Raw genomic sequence first — 24821 nt, 5'->3', positions numbered from 1 at the left:
CACTGTTTATTAGCGTTGCATTAGACATGATGCAGACCATATGAAGGTTATTGAAGTTATTTTTATTTATATTAGACTCTTTGAGTGTAAAAGGATGCCATTCAAAAGGAGCATTGATAACCATACAAACTCAATTCAAGGGTTAACAAGGTCAGTTGGCAGGGACGGGGGATTCAATGAAATCTCCAACATACCAAACCTTATATATACACAAAACATCGTGGAGAGATCTCAGAAACCCAATGCTATACATAGTCATTATTGCTAGTTACGGTAGGGCTACTGCAGCACCAGTAGCAAGAATCATATTGCTATGTACCTGCTGTCGTTGCATGGGATTTGTAGTTCTCCACCCTCAAGACTTGAGTGGCAGTTGTATTTCTCCGTTCGATCATTAAAACAGGGTCTTGGCAGCCCTCAAGTATTTTTTTTTAAGAGCAAAGGTTCATGATTATTCAGATATTATAGACAGTGAGATATACAGAATACCATAAGGTAATACAAGGAAAATACAGAATTGCCACCTATAAAAAGTAAGAATAAAAAAAATGATACCAAGTGAGGAGACTGCATAACCATTCACAGAAAAAAATGTGTCTTGTTGCTACGTGCCAGTGCTTTTCTACAACAATATTTATATAAAAACTTCAAAATAAAAGCGGTGGTACTGATACATTTAAGAATATAAAACTACAACGTAGTAACGTCAATACCATTCTGACTTGCCTCACCACTGTTCACAGTTTACACAGAGTTTGGACAGACGAGGGGGAAAGAATTTAGACCAAGCGGACTTGGTTCATAGCTTTTCATAACCAGCATCATCACTGCATCACAGTCCCTTTAAACCCGCTTCTCTTAAGTGCTTCTAATAATCATATTCAGTGGTACTGACGTTACGCACTTTAATTCACACCTAGCATTCAGTTTATTTAGATTAGTTTCTTTTTCATTTCAGTAAAGTGTCCATTCATATGAAAACTAAACATTTTTTTTCTATACATTTCCTAACAAAAAAAAAAAAAAGAATCAACGTGAATACAGGTTCCGCGAATGGGCAGGGTTGGGGTGTGATTGACTTCCCCCGTAACCAGTCAGCATGCTGGGAGAGTACTGTACGTCCAGAACAGACGATGGGAATCGACAGGAGAGAGGTCGGAAGGGTCCGAAGGAGGATCCAGAGGAAGTGAAAGAGAAGAGAACAAAATTTGTTATTCCCGTGTGAAGAGTTAGACTCATCATGTTTGTCTCACTATCTGACCAGCAGGCTTTAATACATTTATGTATGTAACACATTTTTACTCATAACTGTTTACAGCCAGTTAACTGTAACACAGTTCTACATATGTTCATTATTTTGACGTATAAATTAGCTTAAGGTCCACTTACTACCTTGTCCCAGGTTTCAGCTGCATCTCATAGTCTTCCTCAACAATAAGATCCTGCTCACTTCTTTGGCAGATAGCTAAGTTTTACTTGTGATCCTGAGAGTTTGGCTTATTTTCTGTTAATTTATTGGTGCAGGTATTTACACTCCATCTGCTGAAGAAGATCATGGACTGTATACGGTAAATGGACTGTACTTATGTAGCGCTTTTCTTGTCTTCCTAACGTTCAAAGCGCTTTTATACTTCATCTCACATTCACCCACTCACACGCTCATGCCAATATCCAATCAGGATCTATGCTATCTGATGGTGACGCCTTCAGGAGCAATTAGGGGTTCAGTGTCTTGCCCAAGGGTGACACCATAGAATTGATTTTAAACTTTTAATGTTGTCTTTAAAGCTCTTAATGGCCTTGCCCCATCTTATTTATCTGAGCTTTTAACTGTTCGTGAGCCTGGTAGAGCTTTGAGGTCGTCTAACCAACTTCTGTTGGAAGTGCCCAGGTCAAAATACAAACACTGGGGTGACCAAGCCTTTTCTGTTGCTGCTCCCAGGCTCTGGAATAAGCTCCCCGCCGAAATGCATCTTATTTCTGACCTGGGCATCTTCAAATCTAGACTGAAAACCTATTTATGTAGGATGGCTTTTAATACCCAGTAGTGTGGTGACACTTGTACTGTTAATTTGATTTTATTGTATTTTATTGCTTTTATTGTTTTTTTTTATTGTTTTTATTTTATTCCTTTTTATTTACTATCTGTTGTAAAGCACTTTGGTCCACCGAAAGGGTTGTTGTAAAGGGCTGTATAAATAAAGAACATTTACATTTACATGTGACTGTAGCAGTCAGGGTTTGAACCCCCAACCATTTAATTGAGAGACGATCGACTCTACAACTGAGCCACACCTGCAACACATGATGTGACTGAATCTTCTGGAAAGAGCAGAAAAGTTGCCCTAATGATTTTATTGTTTTAACCTCAAATTTCTGTTTCTGTGGTCAAAAATGAACAGAGAAGAATAAGTACTTTTGTAAGGGGCTGTTGTGACGTAAACCTGTATACTGTATCTCTGCCACTGAGGAAGACCGTGAGATGCGCTGCAAGCTGCTAAAAAAGCTAAGAAGGAAACTTGAGTTGACTTGGGTTTTCTTTTTTTCAAATGAAATTGTTTGCTGTCTGCTGTATGTTCATAATTGTTTTATAATCTAAACAGTCATAGCCAACGTAATGTGCTCTTCAAATGGTCAGATAGTGAGAATAAAACAGGAAGCACTCCCAGATTCACATTAGTAACAGTTATGCAGAAGTGGATTGAAAGCAGTGAAAATATGTAAGTTGTTTTTCATGTTTTTGCACGTTTTGCACCAAAACGAACAAAAGGCCGGCCCACAGGGTCCTGCGAGGTCGAAGCCTCGCCAACATGTTGTTCCGTTTGCTACTGATTATCAAAGCGAGCGTGTGCACTGACAGCAGCGATTTAAAATGGCAAAGATTGCGATGGTGTCACAAGTACAGAGGAACTCACAGAGGGGGGTGGGGACTGCCTGTCAGTCAAGGGGAGGCTCTCATAGCCAGGGTTGCCATTGGAGGAAACGTTTGGAGTCCTGTATAGAGATAGAAAGAGACAAGGACAGAGGAGAGAGGGAGGAGAGGAGGATCGGAGGATGAGGAAGAGAGGGAAACAGGGGTGAGACACATTGAGAAAGACACAGGGGGACGGAGGAAAGGGGAGGCCGCAGGGTGACGGGACCCAAGGACAGGTAACAGGAAAGAAGGAGAGAGAGCGGTTAGAAATATAGTGCGGAAAAACACAGCACTCAGAAAAAGTAGTCCCTCAAACAAGGCACTGGGAGCACCATACAGTCCACTCCTGACTGCAGGGTTTATACAATAGTCTGTGACTACATGCCTTTAGAGCTGGCTGTGACTCATCAGTCCCATTTCAGCTGTTTCATAATGAATCTGTTTATCTGCATGACAAACCCCAGAAAGCTTTTAAAGCAATCCCGAGCAGATTCAGCTTTAAAGAGTGGACTGTATTCTAGTGCTGGCTGAGTTTCTTAGCCTTGATAGCTCAGTTCAGTCAGTATCCTTTTATTTTTGTGTTAAAATTAGATATGTGAGCAGTCAAGATGATCAGCTGGCATTAGAGCAGGAGGTTTAATAGTCCACGGTTAGCTCTGACTAAGCTTGGAAACACCAGTGAAGGTGAGAGGGCGGAGAAAACATAAAAAGATGAGAAAATAGAGAGCGAGAAAGAGGGAGAACTAAAAAAAGGAGGCAGGAGGTTTGATAGAAGCGAGAAGGCAGAGAGATAACTGGAGAGATTGGGACACCACAGCGAGGAGACAGATGAGAGCGATGCAGGAGGGGAGGGGGGGTGTTGGTGGTGGGTGGATGTGTGGGGGGGTTGGGTTACCTATAGTCAACCTGAGCTTCACACCGGCGGAGTTTTTACGAGCGCGGCCTCGTCAATGACAGGACGCCATTTGAGACCAGATCTGTGAAATGAGCGAGCGGCCTAAACATCGTCTGTCCTGAAACACTCGACAGACGGATAGACAGACACACAGACAGACAGACAGACCTCTGGAGTTGTGTCTGTTTCTCTGCCTACACTGTAGTCCACATTGACCTGTCTGTGTGTCTGTCTGCAATGCATGTGCTAAACCTGACTGTGGATTTGCACTAAAGCTACATGACTACAGACCAGTAAACCTGTGTGAGTGTGTAAACCTAGCTGACTGCACTGCAATAACACTACTCTCATGTGAAGGTAGGTGTGCGTGATGTTGTGCACCCTATATGTGTGTCATTGATAGAAGTGTAACTGTTCTGAAGGGGAAATCTGTGATAGATTTAAGATGCATGTTTTCACCATAAACACAATGTGTCTGCAGATGTTAATCAGTCACTCTATTTGTGTTGTTTAAATACACTCTGTGATGTCATACTACATCCCTGATCCTGGGGGGGCATCAGTATAACAGTTGCCACACAGAAGCACATTAATCTACGAGAAAGCTCCCTCTCTTCTTCTAACATCTGGGACGTTCTGTCTGTCTGTCTGTCTGCGTGTCTGTGTGTCTGTGTTACTCACGGGAGGGGCGGCGCGCTAGAAAAGGGGGGTGTCCACCCGGCCCCCGGGTAATTATAGAAGGGGGCCATGGCCCCTCGCTGAGACCCCGAGGCCTGAGGTCTACGTGCCTGATGGGAGGTGAAGGGGTCCTCACTCTCGCTGTCCGAGTCTTCGTACTCCTCGGATTCACTGTGGTCGTCCATGAAAGAGAGACAGAGGGACACGAGTGAGAAGTGATTACAACTACGGTTTTATATTCACATCCTTTTTAATTTTACAGGCATCTTACAAGACAGCTCCATTTTTCCTCCTGGTCAGTGTTCACGATCAGTTAGACACTGATATACCAAGAAAACACGGTGTGACAGGAGCATTTAATGTGGTAAAAATGGTGCAGAAAACATGCTAATCTTGCCGTTAGCTCACAACTCCTGGGAAGGATTCTCATCAGCGTACCTGGAACAAACTACTTACTCCATATCCGCTCTCAGCTGATCCAACAAACCTGTGCAAAATGTACTTTAGAGTGAGTTTAAGAGGAGAGCCAAACATCCAGCCATTACTGGTGGATTTTTGAGTAAGGCTGTAGTATGACTGTATGTCCTTTGAGGGTGCTACATTTTTGCGTGCGCCAATTTCATTTGGAAATCTTTCAAGGCTAAATTTAAACCAACTATTTTTATTATACTCTAATGTTTTACCTTACTGCAAGCCAAACAGCCTCTTATAGGACGCAGGAACTCCAACGGTTTGAATAATTATCTGATCGTGGATGATTTGTGCACCGTGTTTTATGAATGTGTTAGAGCAGTACATCCTCCTGTACACTGCGGATTCACTGCTTTTCAGGGGACCTTCCACCTAAGTTAAATCTCCGTTGGCTTGCAGCACCTTTTTTTTTTACTACTTTTGGCAGTGTTTATGCGACTTGTCCTTATTTCTATTAGAAATAGATCAAAATAACTACAATATTTCCTGTGCACTATGCACATATTGCGACTCTCTCACCTGGGGAAGCTCCTCCAGGCGCCGGGCAGGGAGCAGAGGATGGCAGTGAAGGCCAGAGCAGAGAGGAAAGAGTACAAGGAGAGGTAGAGCAATCCCTCCATGCCGTCGTAGCACAGGCCTTTCAAAGAGTCAATGTAGTCCTGCAGAAAAGAGATAGATATATGAATGGGAATAGAAAAGACAATGTGATTTAGTAGTTATTAGTTGTCTTGCACATCGTGTTACCTTATTCAGACCTCTGCAGTTCAGTAGCGCCACCAGCTGATGGAAGTTGCCCTCTGTGGAGTTGAGTATCTGCTGGACCTCCCTGAGTGATCTCTGCAATGACAGAAAAATGCACAAAGTTAGAAAACATGCCCAAAAAAGGAAGAGGAACTTTTATTTTATAAGTCGCTTTGTTACACATGATAACAAACCTCAGCTTTGGGGAACTGTGTGAGAGCGTTTCTGTCCAGGCTGGAGAGGTGTGTGTGGATGTTGGACAGCGCCCTCTGCGACTGGGTCAGCAGCTGAAGCCAACAAGTCAGTGAAGTTAAGTTATTGCTGAAAAACACCATTAATATGCCGCGCATGTAGAGCGAATCCTTTAAGGAGAGGACATGCAGCAACAGCTGTGCATTCGTCCTCACATGATTCGTCCTTAACCGGCCTTGAGCCACTCTGACACGCAGTCTGCTCACTTACTTTAAATCAGTCAGCTAAATGCCTGCAATGTGCTGCGTTATATATATATAAGAGACATGTGAGGTCATGTTATATATAAGAGACATGTGAGGTCACATTACCTGCTGGAACGGGCTGTTCATGCGCCTGCTGCAGGTCAGGTAATAATCCAACACATCTGAACGGCAACAAATACACCAGAGGACAACAGAAACATCGTCTTCATGTTAGGGTGACGTGAGCTCATTTGGAAGGTTAATCAAGTTTACTGCAGAACTGTAAAGCACTTTCAGAGAGTCCTGCACGTGCAGGGGAATATTTAGTACAGTACCTGAGCTGGTCCCGGAGTTGAACTGGGTGGAGTTGAGGACGAACATGTTTGGATCGGTGCAGAAGTCGCTGAGCGCCTGGCGAGGCAGCGAGAGTGACAGGGAGAGTGAGAGAGGATGACAGCAGGAGAGAGGGACAGATGAGGCGAAAGATGGAGGGCAAAAGAGGAAATGATCACAAGGGAAAAGTTAGTAGACACACTGACCGACTGACATACTTACCTCCTCGGATATCTGACAGCGGCGAATATTGATCTAACGCATCACACACTGTCCTGGATGAACATGTAGCTTTCTTTCCATTGGCTCATCACTCATACGCTCCCCTCTGTTAACCTCTTTTTTCCACCTCATCTCTATACATTCCTGTACAGTGTGGCCCACTTTCAGACACCCACACTCAGCTTGAGATCGCCCCGCCAGGAGAGGGAGCGAGAGACACACACAGAGAAGCAGGCGGCTGACGGGAAAAAGCGTCGACCCGGGACAGAATAAAGTGGGCAGGCTCACAGCTGGGCCTTTGTTTCCCTGTCAGTGGTCAGGGACAGAGCGGCTCTGTGTGGACCCACAGGACTTGGGACATCTCCTGCCAGCTCCACATGACACCGAGTCTCTTAAAGTGGGCAGCAGGGCAGAAAAACAGCCACATTTTACCCTCTTCAAACACCCCCAAAAACAGAGTTCCCCTTCAGAGAGAACAACTAAACTCCACAAGGGGAGCTGAAAAAGGACACTCCTCTGTTTGAGACATGAGAACACTCTTGTTTTTCACGTCCCTGCCTTTTAAAAGTGGTCGGATTTATGCCTTTAAGACAGAGCTCACTTGTGTTGTCAACATGTTTAGGCCTTAAAAGCAAAGCTGGAATTTTGTTTATCTATCACTTTCACATCTTTAGGCTCACACTTGCGTGTCCTTACATGCTCAGTCTGGAGCCCCCCGGGGAACGAGGTACAGCTCCATCTTCAAGCCTTGCACTGCTGATGCTTCACCCTCTCTCTCTCTCTCACTCACTTAAGCTCTCTCTCTAACTGATCTGAAGATGCACTCCCCGCCTCACTCCCTTCTCCACATCTTCCATCTTGACTTCTCCGAGCCAAACGCCCACACACTCGCAAACACACTTACATGAAACGCACGCACTATTCTGCACAAACACACTTTGTTCACAAGTGTGCACACGCGCATTGAATCTTTAATCTCTGCCCCATTTTCCAGCCTTTTTGGTCCTCTGCCACGGCTGCAGCGTTCCCTAGGAGGCTGGTCCTTTTCACAGTTTAGCACAATGGGCACAGAAATCACACACACAGATACACACACAGTTAGACATAGCAGTGGCCTGCCATCATGGGTCGGCCTCCTATAGCTCTCTTTCCTCAGCTGTACCCGGCCAATCCCTCCCCTGACAGCCTCGTTCACTTCCTATTCCTGCAGCTCTTCATCCCTCTGCTCCCTCCCTCCTCCTCTGGTTCCTCTCAGCAGAACTCCTCTCCTGGGTCTACTCACCACTACAGTTGCCGTCTCCAAACCCAGGGAGCCCCAGCTCAGGAAGAGAGCCAGCCAGGCCAGCACGGTCATCCTGTGGGGGAGAGCAGCACACACTCTTCAGCCAAGAGGACACCCTGACCATCAATCCTCTGTTGTATGGTTTGTGTCAAAAGAAGCAAGTGCGTGTGTGTGTGTGTGTGTGTGTGTGTGTGTGTGTGTTTACTCACAGGATGAGCAGCCAGCGGGCCTGTTTGGCCAGGCCCAGCAGGATGAACAGACACACTATGAGGTCGAGCAGCAGCAACAACACATATGACAGCCACCTGTAACGAAGAGACACAACATACAGCAAATGTCATTCCATTACACTTGTTGAATTTGTGAGGCTATTCTTGAAGTGAAAACATTCCTCAGTTTAAGATTATTTCTGGCACTAAATGTCGGTTTAGCTCAGCGGTTAAATCGTCCCATAAACAGAGGTTACAGTCCTCAATGCGGCGGCTCCGTTTTTCAACTCCCGCCCTCGGCTCCCTGCCACGTGCTGTACTCTTTTCCCCTGTCTCTGACACTGTCCTGTCTCTCACAGTAAAGTCATTAAAAGGCCAGAAATATGCATGAAAATCGTCTTAACTGTTGACACTAATGGCCAAAAAACACGGACCTATTTGTTGTTATTAATTCCATTTTATTGTCTATAGTTTCATGTTGTTCATGATGGTTTTGGTTCAATGGGTATTTATGAATAAAATGTAGCTCGTTGGCGGGGCGGCACGGTGCAGTGGTTGGCGCTGTCAGGAGAAGGTTCCTAGTTTGAATCCTGGGCCTTTCTGCGTGGTGTCTACATGTTCGTAAGGTTCATAGGTGACTCTAAATTGCCCATAGGTGTGGATGTGAGCGTGAAAGGTTGTCTGTCTCTGTGTGTCAGCCCTGTGATTGACTGGCGATCAATCCAGGGTGTAATCTGCCTCTCGCCCAGTGACACCTGGGGTAGGCTGCAGCCCCCCCTGTGGCCCTGAACAGGAGAAGCTGTTAAAAAAATAGATTTATGAATAAAATGTAGCTAACTGGAGTTGGCTGATAACGATAGAAGCTTTATTTTTCTATGAATGACTGAACCTTGACCCTTTAACTGTTTATCTGTTCAGCAGAGCGACACAAGCAACTGCTGTGAAGTGATTTTTGCCTCAGTGGTTAATTGTTGTTGGAAAGATATATTCAGATTTTTCCATGACAATAGTTGGACTTAACATTGTAACCTGTTAGTTGCTAATTAGCATCGTAACAAAGGAATGTTTTTGTTTTGATGATGAGCACAGTTTGTGTTCTGCTGGATTTGAACACAACAGAAGGAGATCACCTTGTTTTAATAATGAACACTCTTGAACAGTAAGTTGTTCAAAGTGGCAGCAGAGAGGGGTTTGAATGACTGAGCTGGTGTTCATTTGCGCATTAGTCTCTATAACAAAGTGGTTGCCAAACTATTTAGATTACGTCTGTTTAACTGTTAATCCTTTTTTCTTTCTTTCTTCTTCAATCGTCTTGTGACCCTTCAGATTTATCTTGAGACCCTTGTGAAGCCGGGAACCACTGCTTTAGCAAATCTGCAGTGAGCACAGTGTAGATACGAGCTAAAAGGTGCTACCTCCGTCTTAATAAAACTTGATTTCTAATGTTATCCGTTGTGTTTGTGCTGATGTGTGAGGTGTGGTTTGTTCCAGTCAGATCTGTGCTCCTGATCTGGGATTAAAACTTTCCTTTTTTACACTGTCCCCAAAATAAAACAGCTGAGAAGTGTAATACGATTATTAGGTAAACTGTTTGTTCTGTGTTAAGCAGAAAAAAGAAACATTCGTGGTCAGTTTGAAGCGTTTCATCTGCTAATGAAGGTGAGGCGGACGACTTGCACGAGGCCGGGAAGTGGTGAAGTAACGAGGGTGCTGAACTTCACTTCACCTCTGACTGTCTGAGGCCACTGATGAATGACATCCTGTGTGTGTCTGCTGCGTGTGGTATGTTTATGGGAAGAAGTGCTTTCACATCGCTGTTACAGCGGACATTATCAATCAATACACACATACAGTTATGGACTTTCACTGAACAATTAGTGTGCATTATGGAGGATGGGATATTGAAGTTAAACCGTCACCACATTATGTGTCGGAGTTTTTAGCTTCCTTTTAATAACCACGCAGCCATCTTAATAAGCATGCAACATTTATGAAGGCTGCTGATGAAAGTTTCTTCATCCTCTTGTAAAACAGAGCACAGAGGTCTGACAGTGTTTTGATAAACAGTCTGCTCATGTCGAAGCTTGTGAAATCAACACAAAGGCTTTATGTGCATTCTTGTCAGATGAAAAGATGCGTCAGGAGGAGGCTTGAACTGTTGCTGCTGGATTCTGGTGAAGTGTGCAGCCTTCATGTGACCGAGGTTGATAGATGTAAAGCTCTTAACTACGTAACACTTGGTGGATAAAGGAGGCCTATCATAAACTCTTTTCAGGGCGGATCTCAGCTGGGGAGAGCCAGCGCCCCGTGTACAGACAGTCCTCAACGCACTGATCGCAGGGTCGACTGCCGGTGTGTGATTATTTGGTGCATGTCATCCCCCCGCTCTCATCAGCAAGAAATCTGTTTGTTTTATTAGCACAAATCAGGAAAAAGAGTTACACCATCTATTTTAATGGACACTTCCACAGCAGGATTTAGAGGAATCATTACTACTTGCGCAAATTAAGAGAGAAACAAGCACATTTATAAGAAAAACTACGTGAGCACTGCTTTAGTTTATGTTCAGTAAGCAGACTATCACTGCCAATGTTTATTACTGCTGCTATGGCAGTAGACATGACTGTCTGTATGTAGGGTTGGGGTTAGATTCTTTTTGTTTTTTTGGCTTTTGCCTTTATCTTTGAGTGGACAGCTAAAGAGAGACAGGACATGTGGAGAGTCGAGGATGACATGCACCAAATGATCGGCAATGATCTGCGATCAGTGCGTCGAGGACTGTAGCCCCTGAATATGAGGCACCTACTGAGGTAAACCTGCACCCTGATATATTTTTGTTGACAAAAGAGTAAAAATGAAAAACATCAAATCTTGTTTGATTAGTTAATGAAATATATTTACACTTTGTGAGTCTTTAATTAGATGATTTTTTTCAAGGAAGTTTCCTTGAAATAACATTTGTAGTTTGGTACGAATTATACGGATGTTTTTTTTTGTTTTTTTTTAAAGATTATTGTTTTGGCCTTTGGCTTTATTTATAAGACAGCTGAAGATAGACAGGACATGTTGGGAGTAGAGAGTGGGGGATGACATGCACCAAATGATCGGCAGACCGGGAGTCGAACCTACAATCAGTGTGATGAGGACTCTAGCCTCTGCAGCGCCCAAGGGATGTTTGTTTTGTGTTTGGATAAACTGCTCTGTTTTAACCTAATGAAATACTGCAATAATATAATAATAATGCATTATACATTTATAAGAAGAAATATTTATTTTTCTTATACTGTGTCTTGATTTGTGTGCTGCCTATAAACAAGTTGGTGACAAACCAATTTACCTATGCTGATAAACGGTAATTGCAGGAGCACACTTCCCAGATATCCAGACAGTGTCGCATGTGTGACGTCCGCGGTTGGCTCCGGTTGTAACTCTTGATTCTCCTTGCTGACGGTCGCTTTCCTTTTCAGACTGTTTGCTTCATCTGAGCGTCCAATTTGTTTCTTTTTCTTTGGATTTTCACTTATTTTTGAAATTCTGTAACCATCGATCTTTTCTGTTTGTTCAGCCATAGTAGATTACTATTTACTCGCAGCACTTGCAGAGACCGGTAAAACAGCCGCTTAGCTCCACCTACCCTCTCTGACAGACCAACCACTGCTGGCTGATGGAAAATGCGTCACTAACTGGGCTCCAGTTCTCCACTCCACTGATTTTGTCTGTGAACGTCGCCACAGACACCCAGTCCTTAATAATACTATATACTGCAAATGCAAAGGCTTTCATCAGTGGGCCATGGGCTCAATCCCCATTGTGTTACCTCATTTGGCGATAGATAGTGACTTAACAGACATTTATTGAAATGAAAACATTATACCTTTAAGTTAGCTCCTTTCCAGAAAACGACTTTGAATTTCAGTGTTATTATTTGGAAATTTACCAACAAAATAAAAGGTTACCTAAAGCCTAAAGCTGATACAAATAACACTTTATAAAGGTGAGAATTGCAGTGTGTTGTATCGTGCAAACAAACGTGTCTACTCAGTATTTACTCATCAGTCCTGTCGCCCCTCTGGACTGCTCACCTGTAGTCCTCGTTGACCATCAGCGTGTTGGCGGCCCAGCCCGGTGAGAAGGGATTGGGCATCAAGCCGCTGGTGGGCACCACTGTAGGAGCCACAGAGGGGGGGACCGGGGTCAGAGGAATGATGGACGCCCCGCTCATGCTGCTGTCGTTCCCCAGGCCTACGTCCACGCTGGAGCGAGCCAGCGAGATGGAGGAGAGCAGGTTGACCACGTTCTCAGATAACCTCCGGCAGTTTCTCGTCGACACCAGGAACGGTTTACTGCCGGTAAAGAGCTCCTCCATGGAGGTCAGAGGGCCAGAGATGGACAGCTGCAGGCCGGCAATGGTGTCTGAAATCTGGAGAGGGAGGAAGGAAGAATGTGAGGGGAGTGAAGTGGGACGGAAACCACAGAGAAGATAGGATGATGCTCATAAAGTCTTTGTGGTTTTATCAGGATGGAGAAGTGAAAGTGGTGGGCATCGTGGTGCCGCAGCTTGCTAATGCATTTCCTCTGTTATCTATAAAACAAGTTAAAGCTCAGGCTAAACTTCTTTTAGGGAAATTTTGGACTTATATAATATAATATATATAATATTTCAGGGTCTTTTCGGGTGGTTTAGAGCAGATGATAGACGGCTGCATTGCAGAGAAACACGGGAGCGCAGGGTTTCTGAGACATGTTTTAAATATGGCTGTGTAATCATGATGAATTATTTCTCAACTTTCTACTTCAGGGTGGTTGACAAATTGCAGCTCCCGCTTTTTATAAAGCTTCTTTCTTATTATCGACATCTTGTTTATTACAAACCTGTGAGCCCCTTTCTGTATTTACATGCACATAACTATGGGCATATATAGATTCAAGCTATAGTTATAACCAATACCAAAAAGTTTCTTATATTTCTGCTAACACTAAATGTTTATCATTACAAATGTTAAAGCGCGGGAAAGGAGGTCCTAAACATTGAAATCAAGTCACATAACTCTATGAGCAAGCTATGAGCAGCTGAAAGAGCTACAATCAATGCACAGCGTCATGTGTGAATGTTTAAGTTCAATATTCATTTAAAACTCTGCACAGCAACACAGAACTAAACCTGCTGACAGAGTGATTGGACGACATGACTTCACTTTATATTGATTGTAAGGTCATATATACATAAACATACATATTTAATGTTCACTGCTTTGTTCTTTAATTAAAATAAAATGTTTCTTTACAGCTGCAAAGGTTGCACATGTCTGCATGTTCAGTGGGCGGGTGCTGCCAGAAGAAAGACATCCGTATGAAGAGGTGGCATGGTAACTAAAGGTCTGGACAGCTCTGGTTTGAGTCGCTGTCTCTGCTTGGATGTTCCTGTTGTGTAAATGTTAATTGTTAACTTTGCTCTATTTAACTGTAATTCTCTCTCTTTCTTCTCATACAGGCCCACATTATTCTGTCGAGTGTCTTTATGATCAAACCTTCTCAGTCTCTTCCCACTGTGTTTGATGCTCTGTGCTGGTTATATCAGATCTTTATGGACCTGCTATGTTCTTTGATATGAATGGATAAGAGCTGGGCTGACTAACGTGTGTGCGTTTCCCTCTCATTCATAGTATTTAGATGTGTTACTGTGTTTCCCTCCTGACCGGTTTGTTGTACAGAGCAGCAGAAGGAGGACATTCATCAGTCTGACACACAAACCACTGTCTGACCACAGACTAATCAATACAAGAGAAGTTTGGATCTGACTGTCTTTCGCTCTCTGCAGACCACATGTAAGCATCAACACATCCTCTCCTTCACACACTCCACACACACACACACACACACACAGTAGATACTCTGCATGACAGTTTACGTGCGGGGAGCGAGCACTCACCAGCAGATCGATGGAAGCTAGCGTATAATTGGCTGTGAGAAGAGACGAGGTCAACTGATACATCCCATCATTAGCCTCGCTGTTGCCATAGAAACCGATGCCTATGGCAACACTGCAAAGGGAAAAAAAAAAGAGACATGAAAACATTGTGGGAGGATGAATATATATGTGTGTGTGTGTGTGTGTGAGTGTGTGTGCGAGGGAGAGGGGGAATGGAAGAAGAGATAGCAGAGGCATAAATGTAATGTTTAATTCAGTGTGTATGTACATTTTAAATGAATGTGACACAAGCAGATAGAGCTGAAGAGGATGTGTGTGTGTGTGCGCTGTGTGAGCGTACCAACAGCGCAGCACAGGGGAACGAATAAACAGATGATGGGGGGAAAAAAAGCAGACTCTTAGCACTCAGCGGTTAAGCTTCGGCGGGAAAAAAATATTGGAAATGTTAAACATAGCGGCGTGTTTACACATCTTTCTGTTATTCATATATTCAGATTAAGGCTCGGGCCAGATGTTCGGCAAATCCCCTCAAACCCGAGAGGAATGGTACGACCCAATCTCCCACAAAGTATGTGACCCAGATTAGAAAGCAGGGGGGAAAAAGGAGGAATGTGTGTCTGCGTCTGTGTGTGCTTTGCATTTCAAGCTGCCGAATGCGAAACGCAGTGTAAAACGCGGCTGCACTTCAAATGACACACTGTTGTTTTTTTGTGACGAAAGGCCACCATCTGGAGAAAAGGCTGTCACATGAAATATTCTCAAGACGTAAACTGCTGCATTATTTTTTCATCGGGAAGCTCTCGTATGGAGCATCAGCGGAGGAGACAACTCCATTACATTACATTAGGATCCATAAGGGGGAGACATGAACCACTTCCACCTACAGTCTGTATGAGATGACATCATTATGACACTTGGAATCTAATCCACAGTACATTATGTCCTGTGGTATAAAAACACAGTCTCAGTGCGTATGAACGTGCAGGGAATGGACCGGAATATAATAACAAGCACTGCTGAAGCATTAAACTGCAGTATAATTTTATTACGGCACACAGCTGGGCCGTAGCTTTAGATTTAAAAAGCTCTGACGGGCAGCTGAGTCGTGCTTCCGCGCTATGAGAGTGTGCTGGACAGATGTCAAGCAGCATTTCCGTGTAATGTACAGCAGAGACAATGTACTGAATTGATGGCTGCATGGTCGCCAGATCTAAAGGGGGGAACACCGGTGGGTAAGTGACTGTGCTGTAGGTGTACTGAGATCATCCTCACACACACACACAAGACATGGGGAACTACTGAATTACACACACACACACACACACACACACACACACACGGGGCTGTCAGAGGCCTGTGGTTGGTAAACAGCGACTCAACATGACCGTCAGCTGTCATCCAGGCCTCCTGTCCTCTCCGGTGACATTGGTGACTGTGTGAGAGACTAAGAAGCACATGACGGAGGGTGACAGCGTGTGATTCACAGCCACATCTCTGTTCCACCAAAAAGGCAGCTGTGTGAAGTAACTCATTACATTTACTCTATTTAAATTAAAGAGGGAATTACAATCGTTTTTATGCATTTGCAGCTATGCAGCTACAGTTAAATACTTTTAGTTTAAGGTTTTACTTGAAACCCTAAAATAAGCTTATGAGACACGGCGCACTTTTAAACATGAATCGTCTTCTTGAGGCCTTTTGTCACATTTTAATCATTTATGAGTTCTTTGTCATTTCACCAAACAGACGGTTTCATTTAAAGGAACAGTTCAACATTTTTATATAATAAGCTTATTCACTTTCTTGCAGAGACTAAGATTAGATGTGTGATATCACACTCGAGTCTGTGTGGTAAATATGAAGCTAGAGACGGCTGCAAATTAGCTTAGCTTAGCATAAAGACTAGAAACAGTGGGTGCTAGCCTAGATCTGTAAACAAAATAAAAATACTGGGAGTGGGCTATCTTTGTCATCATCTTGGAGAGTTAGGCTAGCTGTTTCCACTTGTTTCCAGTCTTTATGCTAAGCTAAGCTAACCAGCATCTGGCTTCCACTACAGACAGGATTGGTTTAGATTTTTTTGGGGGGTGGGGTGTTTTTGTTTTTGTTTTACTTTCTAGAAATAATGCAAATATACTTATTTCCTAAAATATTAAAAAATATCAATTTCAGGCTCAAAAGATAAAATAATCCAGTATTTTACCCCCAAAAGCAATCATTTGGGGAGGGGACATACAAATTTGGTGTGTGAGAACTTTGTCTTTGCCTCTTTCCTGTCGCGTTAATCATCGCACAACCCCTCAGATTTATCTATTTGGAATCACTGGTCTAAACCATAGACTGTCAGTGGTCTAAACTAGCTCAAACTAGCTACTCTTAGCTGGGCTATGACACTGATGCATCAGAATTAACAGTGTTGTAATCAGTGCTGGCAGAAGTACCCAGAACCTTAGTCTAACTAAAATAATCAAATATAAGAGCATTTCAAAATCTTCCCTGAGTAAAACTTGTAGTAGCAGTTAAGTGTTCTTTAACTGTCGAAAGTAAAGGTGCTAATAATATGTATTGATCCTATAGTTGTGATATTGTTATAGTCTTTATTACTGTGTTATTATTACAAACGCATTAATGTTTATATCATGCGCTAGCTTTAAGTTCATCACCGGGTGTTACATTAGTTTTTATTGTTATTATCACAGCAAATACGACTGTCAATGTAGTTGCCATCACTACTCTCAACTCAGCTTACTTTTTTAAGTAACTTATTGTAGTATTGTTAATCTATTAAGCACAAGTCTCTTTGCATTTAACCCATATAAACTTTATATTTTATATTTCACTTATATTGGAGTTGTTATTTTTGTGTTACTTATTTCGTCTGTAAGTTTTGAGCAATCTGGCACCAGACTTTCCTTCTGGATGAATACAGTTCTGACTGATCTAAGAGGTGTTTGAGGGTTGGTTGAGGTGCAGTTAACTGACTGCTGTTTTAACTACTGCTGTAACTAGTGCTAATTAACCGGTGTTAACTAATAATGTAGGTATAATGATAATACTTCTGTTCTCATGCTAAAGTAAAACTGCAGGACTTTTACAGTGTTGTAGTGGTACTTTAACTTTAAGATATGAATAAGTCTCCCGCCTCTGCTTAAAGATGACTTATGTGTGTGTGGCCATAAAACGTAACACATCTAAGGTCAATAATGACGTCTGAATCCTCCTTCTCACCAGCACAGCGTGACAGCCGCCACCGCCACCCACGTGACGCAGCAGATGCCCCTCCCCTTCTTCCCGCTGTAACCGTGACCCGTGCTGCCATCCTCGTCCTCCTCCTCCTCCTCCGATCCCTCGCCCCGGTCGCCACGGTGACAGCAGCAGTAGTGTATGAGGAAGGAGAGAACCACCAAGAGGGAGATAACGAGGGCGATGGCTGATAAGCTGGACAAAACCAGCAGAGTCTGAGAGAAGGAGGGAGAAGAGGAATGGCATTTTAATTCCATTTTTACAAGAGAAGAGGAGCAATTTGAGGAAGTAAAATACCAACTAATCCTGGTAAAGTCCTCAGCTTGTCATATTGTCCCGCCCCCATTAGCAGCAGGAGATGGTGATTAAAAATGTAGGAGAATATAAAGTGTGTCTTTAAAAGAGGGAGGGAAAATAAATGACACACTTCCTGCAAACTTCTATGAAGAAACGGGAATAAAAAGCATTAATGTGAGTGGATTCTTGACTGTTTACACTTAATTCAGAAGCTTTTTAACCCTTCAATCCCTGATCTGTCCCTGCAGAGTGAATATTAATGTCACTAAGCCACATCAGACTTTACCTCTGACCGGGCTCTGTGTCACAAAGTCAACATTACTGAAATGCATTTCGCTCCGACACATATCTCCAGCATTATCCTCCATCCATCTGCCCGTCTGTCACTCCTCGCTCCTCCACCTTCTCCCGGTCTCACCTCCTGTTTCCCCCGTAGCCCCTCCCCATCTACCCCCCTCCCCACCCATCCCTTCTTTCCCCACGCTCTCGCTCTCCTTCTCTCCCCCACTCTCTCCCCTCTCTCTCTCTCTCTTTCTTTCTATCCACACCACTGAATCTCTATTAATAATCTGTGACCTACTTAAATACATTCACTGCCACTCTCTCTCTCCCTCTCTCTCTCTCTCTCTCTCACTCCCACTCTCACTCGCTTCCCTCTCTCTCTTTCTGTGTGCCCGGTCTTCTGTTCGGCAACCTCCTCGCATTACTCATTCCCTCTCTCATTCTCCCTCTCCGAGCACTTTCACTCTCTTTTGTCTTTCTGTTCTGCAGGATAATTTGCGTCTCCCCCCCTCCTCCTCTTCTTTGTACCGCAGAGAAGTCACAAACATGCACTGTGCTGTGAGACACTGGAGGAGTTTGTTTTTTTTTTATGCATGAGAAGGATGAAACCTTTGCATTCCACTGCAGAAACTGCACAGACAATAGCAGCGGTGGAAACCTGCTAGAGGACTCGCACCGTGTTGAATCTCATGCGCTCGGTGAAAGCGAAGTGCATGCACAGAGGCAGCAGAAGTGTGAGCGGCAGTTTCGTTACAGCCTCTAAAGCAAGAGGGAAAAATTAAATAAAGATTAGAGATGAGCGCAGGGGCTCTTAAAGGGTTCTGGTGCAAAACTCCCATCAATAATTAGGTCAGAAAATTGGCGTGAAAATGTGTTTTTAAGGACTGAACATGCAGCTCTGCAGCTCTGCAGAGTGCAGATATATTCAGGGATTTTAGGGGGAATTTTAAGTGCAAAATAAAGGAAATGGTTACTTAATTTTAAGACTACATTCTTATACACTTATAACAGCAAAAGGAGCAACAGTGCTGTAACTATTATGCAATGTGGCCCCTCACACTGAGCATGTGGTTACAGTGTGTTACGAGATGTGGCAGGTGTCTGTTACCTGCTGGTACTCCCAGCTGTCGGGGACAAAGACGTTGTCCTTCATCTGCATGGTGAGGTCCAGCCGGGGGAGGGCGTGACACACTCTCACCCACAGCGAAGGGGTATAGCTGGGCACCGTTGTCATGGCAGCCATTTTCTACTGCCGCTGGTCCCCTCCTCCAACCCTGCAAAGCGAGGAAGAGAGAGAGGAAAGAGAGGTCAGAGGAAGCAGGGGATGTGCAGCGAGAGCAGAGGAGAGGAAAGAAGGGAGGTAAGGAGGAGGTGAAGGACGAAGTGAGCGCAGAGGACGGAGAGGTCACGGCGAGCTCGACACACCGTCCCTGCACAGAGAAGACAATTTATGAGCAGGGATCACCTGAGAAAAGGAAGGGTCAAGATGTCAGCCATAGTTACTTTAAACGTGCTCTCGGGAGCGTAAATCGGCGCACACGCCTCAGACAGAGCGGAGGCGGAGGTGTGTCTTTTTCTTTTATGCTTTACGGCAACTTTTCAGGTTTTAACACAAGACTGAGCACATGAAGCTGACTGGTAACATATGGAGTCATAAGCTTTCCTGATGTTTACTTTAACATATTTTTTGTGTTTTTTTTAATACAAAGGGGAAAAAAAGGGAAAGATATGCACACATTAAAAAAGGCTGCGGGATCAAATGAATAATCAAGACTTCCCCCGATAGCGACAGATTTATGGTCATATATAACTATAATAGATCTCATTTAGAGTCGCATTCTGCCGGGTGGGGGGTTATCTTTAATGTGGTCCATAAAAGTTTTCAGGAGAACCATGTATTGTAAATGTTTTGAGTTTGAGATGCTGCACAGCATCCCTTCACCTTCACTTTAATATTTTCAAGACATGTTTTAGGGGGAAACAGACAACAGAATTGTGCTTTTGGTGTAATTAGAGCCCAAAATATTAGAGATGGGAATCACAGAGTAACTCACGATATGATATGATATGCGATACGTGGCCCACGATAACGATAATATCATGATACAACGATTCTGCCATAAATTATATATAGTAAAACAACTATATAATGATACATCACGATATCTGATTAACTTAAGAACACAAAATGCCCCTAAAAAGGTAAAGTGCAGTGTTCACTCACTGCAGTTTAGTGTCAGTGTTACAGAATTTGACACAAACGGAGATGAAACACGACCATTTACGAGTGCAATTATTGTGTAGTTCAATTAAAAAGTGTTTAAAAAACCGAGATGAAACAATAAATGTAAAAACAAATGAGGACTTTGGATTTGAAAGTGACTTCATCTGTTAACTTCTTTTCACCGCTGTCTTCTTCTTCTTCTTTAATCCTGCTGTCTTCTTCTTCTTTAGCCAATTAATTTCCATTCACGTTACCCTCCTTCATGTTTGAAGCGCCACCACGAAGCGTCATGAAGTAGTGACGCAGTGAGTCAAAATCACAGACATATCTGTTTGAAGTGTCTCATATCTGTAAATTAAATGCAGACATTTGGCGGCAGACTATCGATAATTGTATTGCACGAGTCAAAATATTATAGCACGGTTATAAACAGCGAGTTGTTTTCAGTATTTCAGATTTTCTGCTGCTGGTTGAATGAAAAGAAAAAGATTCTGTAAACAACATTTTTAACACTTCATAGCACAAACAAAAATCAATGAGCTGAAAAAATAATCAACAGATTGGACGATAATACAAATATTAATTACGCAGAAGGCTTTTGCTGGGAGATTACACGACCCTACATGACAACTGGCTGTTATTCACAGACCTCTGTCTTAACCTTATAAAAAGAGTGTACGCAATGAGAGCAGCGTGGATTATATAGGGGGATATATGGGGGTCTTTGAAGTCTTCATGGCAGAGTGTCGCATACAACACTATACAAGGCATGAAGAATATACAAAGGCTGCTATATTTGACTCAAACATCAACCCCTGTTTAACGCTGTCTTGCTAAAGCCGGCCAAGGGGGAGAAAGTAGGGTAAATACAAAGGGGCAAATCCGTTTAGCCAAAACATACACTGCAATCCTCATTACAATGACGGAGCAGAGGGGGAACAGAGGGCGAGACGGGAGCCTGGTAGGGTCCTGATACTGGCTGCACAGATTAAGAAACCAACAGAGGTTTAAGAAGAGAGAGAAGCATTCACAACAACAGCTCTGATGCGTACACACAGAGAGACATACAGCTGATGTTAAAGGCAGATACAGTTCTGCCTTTAAGTCCAATAATGTTTGTTAGATTCTGAATTAAACGCTTGTTTTATTGTCTTTTAATGCAGCTGCTGTTTATTCAACCCAACTTTAAAACAGCGCATCATTCTGCGCCGCCGAGGCTTTTTACTAACGCTATTGATTCGATCCATCGCACATAAAAAGTGTACATGAGGACACATGTCACATTCAACGCCAGACAATTTCCCCTTTCACATTCGGGGTCAGTTATGGCCCAGAACAAGTTAACAGCGCACCCACAGGCCAGACAGGGCGGCTGCTCTAAGCCCATTACAATAAGCCGGTTCACCTTAATGGTTCCAGCAGCCCAACTGTCACAAATCGAATCAGTGCCAACACTCCATTTCCCTTATTAAAACTGTGCCCAACATAATGGTTCACACGCTGGGAGAGCTGCATCCGGCCGCCACGCATCAGCACAGCGAGCAGACTGGTGTTCTGTTATTCCTTTATAATCGTCGATCTGGAGTGGATATATTGGATTAGACGTATATGAGAAGTGTTTGGCAGGATGTGGCGCTTAAATCAGAGTTTGGAGAGGATGAAAGCAGTTTGAGAGGCGCGATAATTACATAAAGGGAATAACTCTGCGATCAAAGGAGAAGCAGGGAACCTGTTGTGTTGAGCACAGCCAATAAAGTGGGTCAATATAGAAAAGCATTTCCTTTGATGGATGACACGACTGTATGATAATGATTTTCAGTGTGAGGCGGGCAGAATGCACCGTCACAAACCTATTAGCTAACAATGGATGAAGCACCAGCGTGACAGCAGGTTACATATCTGACTGTGATGTCACCAAATTAGTCTGTCAAGACAAATAAAGTGATGGGACACATGAGGTCAAAGGTCGGGGAGGATTCCTATTGAGGCGACCTAATGATGTGCTGATGGAAGTGAAAAAGAGGGGGGGTCACAGTCCAGGAGCAGCAGTTACTCAGCAGTTGTCACAGATATGAAGCCTCAACTTGACTTGATGTCTCCTGCCAGCTTGTTATCATGCCTGTTACCATTGCATAAGTGAGGCCAAATAAAAGTGATTCTGAGCTCAGCCGGCGGAGGAGGAAAAACAACAAGATAAAGGGATGTTGAAGAAACCACCGACTCTCACCTCTTAAGAAAAAAAACAACGTTCTGTTTCTCCTCAGTCGGCACGGAGCTCGAGACGACAGCGAGAATGAAACGAGTCGCCTGATATGAGCCTCCATGATGTCTGGATGTAAAGTACAGGGCCATTTTGTGAGGCAGCTAATGAGAGCAGGGATGAGGCATCTCTGTCAGCTGAATTTAGGATCATCTTTAGCACGGGGGACATCATCTCCACCTTCATCTCTTTTTATTACGCTGGGACTCTCTTGATCAGACGGTGTAATTTATGTAGTCCTGTTGCTGCTGAAATGATGCATTTTGCATCGTAAAAACCTCTAACGACTCACATTAAAGCCTAAGTACTCGTCCTACAGCCCTTTAACAACAACCCTAATGACTGTTATTTATGACGCCGGCCAGGAGCCATTCATTATCGTCTTTATGACGTGTGTAAAGTTAGCTTTTTCTTCTGTGTGGAGCCACCAGCAGAAGAAGAATAACCTCAATTAAAATGTAATTTTCACCCTTCATTCATCTGCAGATTTAAAGCTCCGCTCCAACAATGAAGCCTGGAAGTGAGTGCAGCTGACCGAAGGTAAGTGAGTGCAGCTCATAGTCAGTAAGTCAGAGCGAATCAGTGCTCTGGTGTGTGCAAGAGTCCAGCATGACAAGTTGATGGTGACAAAACGCTTCCACGCTACTGACCGAAGCCTACACAGAAGCAAATATCACATCGCCCTGCAGATTAGAAACATGGTCTTAAAGCATTTAAAGGAAAAAGAGATGGATGGAACTGTAGCTGGGCGGGAAAAAAAATGGGAAGCAATGAAATCATTACAGCATCATGTGATAATTTTCTATTTCTGCATGAGAGAACATGCATCCATTAGGTGTGAAAGATGTGCATGAATCCATTTTGCTGTGATGGTTGCATGAACATCAATTAAGCATTTTTTTTAAGCACAAGCATGTATGCAAATTCAAACACTGCATTCACACTGGATTTATGAACCACATCAAAAATTAAGCCACAATGGAGATGAGAGAGAGATCGTCTCTTACCTCTGTCGGCCGCGTCGGGAGGTTTCTCTCTCCTTCAGTCTCTTCTCTCTCGCCCGTGTCCGTGAAATATTTACCCACTCAAAGAGGTATGCTGCCAGCCACCAGCGCTTGATGCTCTTGAAAAAACATCATCCTGAAAAAATGGCTCGGTGACATGCCAAAAATAGGTCAAAATGATGGGAAAAACGGAGGGGGGGGGAAAAGAAGCCAATAATTCTTGCGGTTATTGGAATATTAAATAGCCAATAATTGTATGGTTGTCTGGTGATAGTGGAGAGGTGCTTGTGTTGATGGATGGGAGAGGAGCTCTCAGTGAGAGCGAGCGAGTGAGAGAGTCAGAGCGCGCGCGAGAGAGAGTGAGAGAGAGAGAGAGAGAGAGAGAGAGAGGGATTAAGATTGAGGAGACACCCCTAAGGGACCCTTTATCGTTGCATTGTAGCCCTCCGTAGCTCAACGCCCATGCGACTTCACAACACGGCAGCAACACGATATTGCCCAAAGATAATTAATCTGTTAACGGGGATTAGCGGGGGTCCAACCCCTCTCTCGCCTCATACCGAGATACAGAGGCACACTTTTAACGCCGACCCCCACCAATATCCACGCACACACCCGTCAACCTGACCAATCTCTGCCCAGACTCCCAGCCTGAACCTTGACCAGATTAGTGAGAGAAGGGTGAAAAATGCAGACCTGCCGGCCAACTGTGTGCGCTGAACGATTGTGCAAAGAGATTTTGTTTAGAAATCCACTCACATGTTGGATGCAAATTAGTGAACTCCTGCGTGTAACAGCAAAGTCAGGTGGCGGTGTGGTCAAACTAATGTGAGGGGGAGTTAAATTAAGAGTAAAGGAAGCGAATAAGCACATAGATGAATAAGGGGAGGGGGAGATGCAGGGAAAGGCAACATAAAATAAAGAGGAGGGAAAAAAAAAAAAGTGGGTTCCCAGGGAGGGATGCTGAGAAAAAAGGGAGGAGGGGGAGAGAGATGGAGTGAACAATGAATAGAGAAAGGGGGAAAGCGGCATGCAATGGATTTTTTAGGCAAAAGCAGATTTCAGTGGAGGCTGCAGAACAGCATCAACGCTGTTTCAGGGACGAGGAGGCTGAGGAGAACCTGCACGGCAGAAGTGATGAGAGGGTGCTGATAGAGATGCTCTGTGGGCAATTTGTCTGCAGATTTGAGCTATAATGGCAGCAAAGGGAGTAAAAAGAGTATGGTGTTTGTCTGCCATGGGAGAAAGGGGGGCAGAAGCGGGCGAGCGAGCAAAGAGGGAGGGGGCGGCGTTAGTTTTTCTGTGTCACTGAAAGCGAGTGGGGGAAGGGAGGCAGGGAGATAATGCGAGCGAGGGAGCAAACAGTAGAGAGCCAGAGAGCATACTCACTGACTCATATA

The 24821-nt window shown here is 43.8% G+C and overlaps 1 protein-coding gene across 2 annotated transcripts; it reads right to left on the bottom strand.

Moving 5' to 3' along the window:
* Window positions 1-41: 41 nt before the first annotated feature.
* Window positions 42-23775, bottom strand: ttyh1 (tweety family member 1). 2 transcript variants are annotated; one of them, XM_069656703.1, is made up of 15 exons: window positions 23425-23774; window positions 19042-19207; window positions 17340-17569; window positions 14112-14223; window positions 12265-12602; window positions 8183-8278; window positions 7974-8046; window positions 6472-6547; window positions 6263-6318; window positions 5894-5986; window positions 5703-5795; window positions 5478-5617; window positions 4491-4658; window positions 2916-2994; window positions 42-1113 (listed from the first exon to the last, which is right to left on the bottom strand). In XM_069656703.1, exons 2-15 carry the CDS (start codon window positions 19174-19176, stop codon window positions 1030-1032), a joined length of 1773 nt encoding a protein of 590 aa, XP_069512804.1. In that variant the 5' UTR covers window positions 19177-19207; window positions 23425-23774; the 3' UTR covers window positions 42-1029. The 2 variants fall into 2 exon arrangements, with proteins under 2 accessions (XP_069512804.1, XP_069512805.1); XM_069656704.1 differs by having other exon boundaries at window positions 1026-1113; window positions 4598-4658; window positions 23425-23775.
* Window positions 23776-24821: the final 1046 nt, after the last annotated feature.

The sequence above is a fragment of the Semicossyphus pulcher genome, unplaced genomic scaffold, assembly GCF_022749685.1.
Source record: "Semicossyphus pulcher isolate SPU_LCO1_2020_fin unplaced genomic scaffold, fSemPul1.0.p SCAF_9, whole genome shotgun sequence".
Taxonomy (NCBI): domain Eukaryota; kingdom Metazoa; phylum Chordata; class Actinopteri; order Labriformes; family Labridae; genus Semicossyphus; species Semicossyphus pulcher.
Note: the sequence above shows the minus strand (reverse complement) of the source record. Positions and strands in the feature narration are given on the sequence as shown.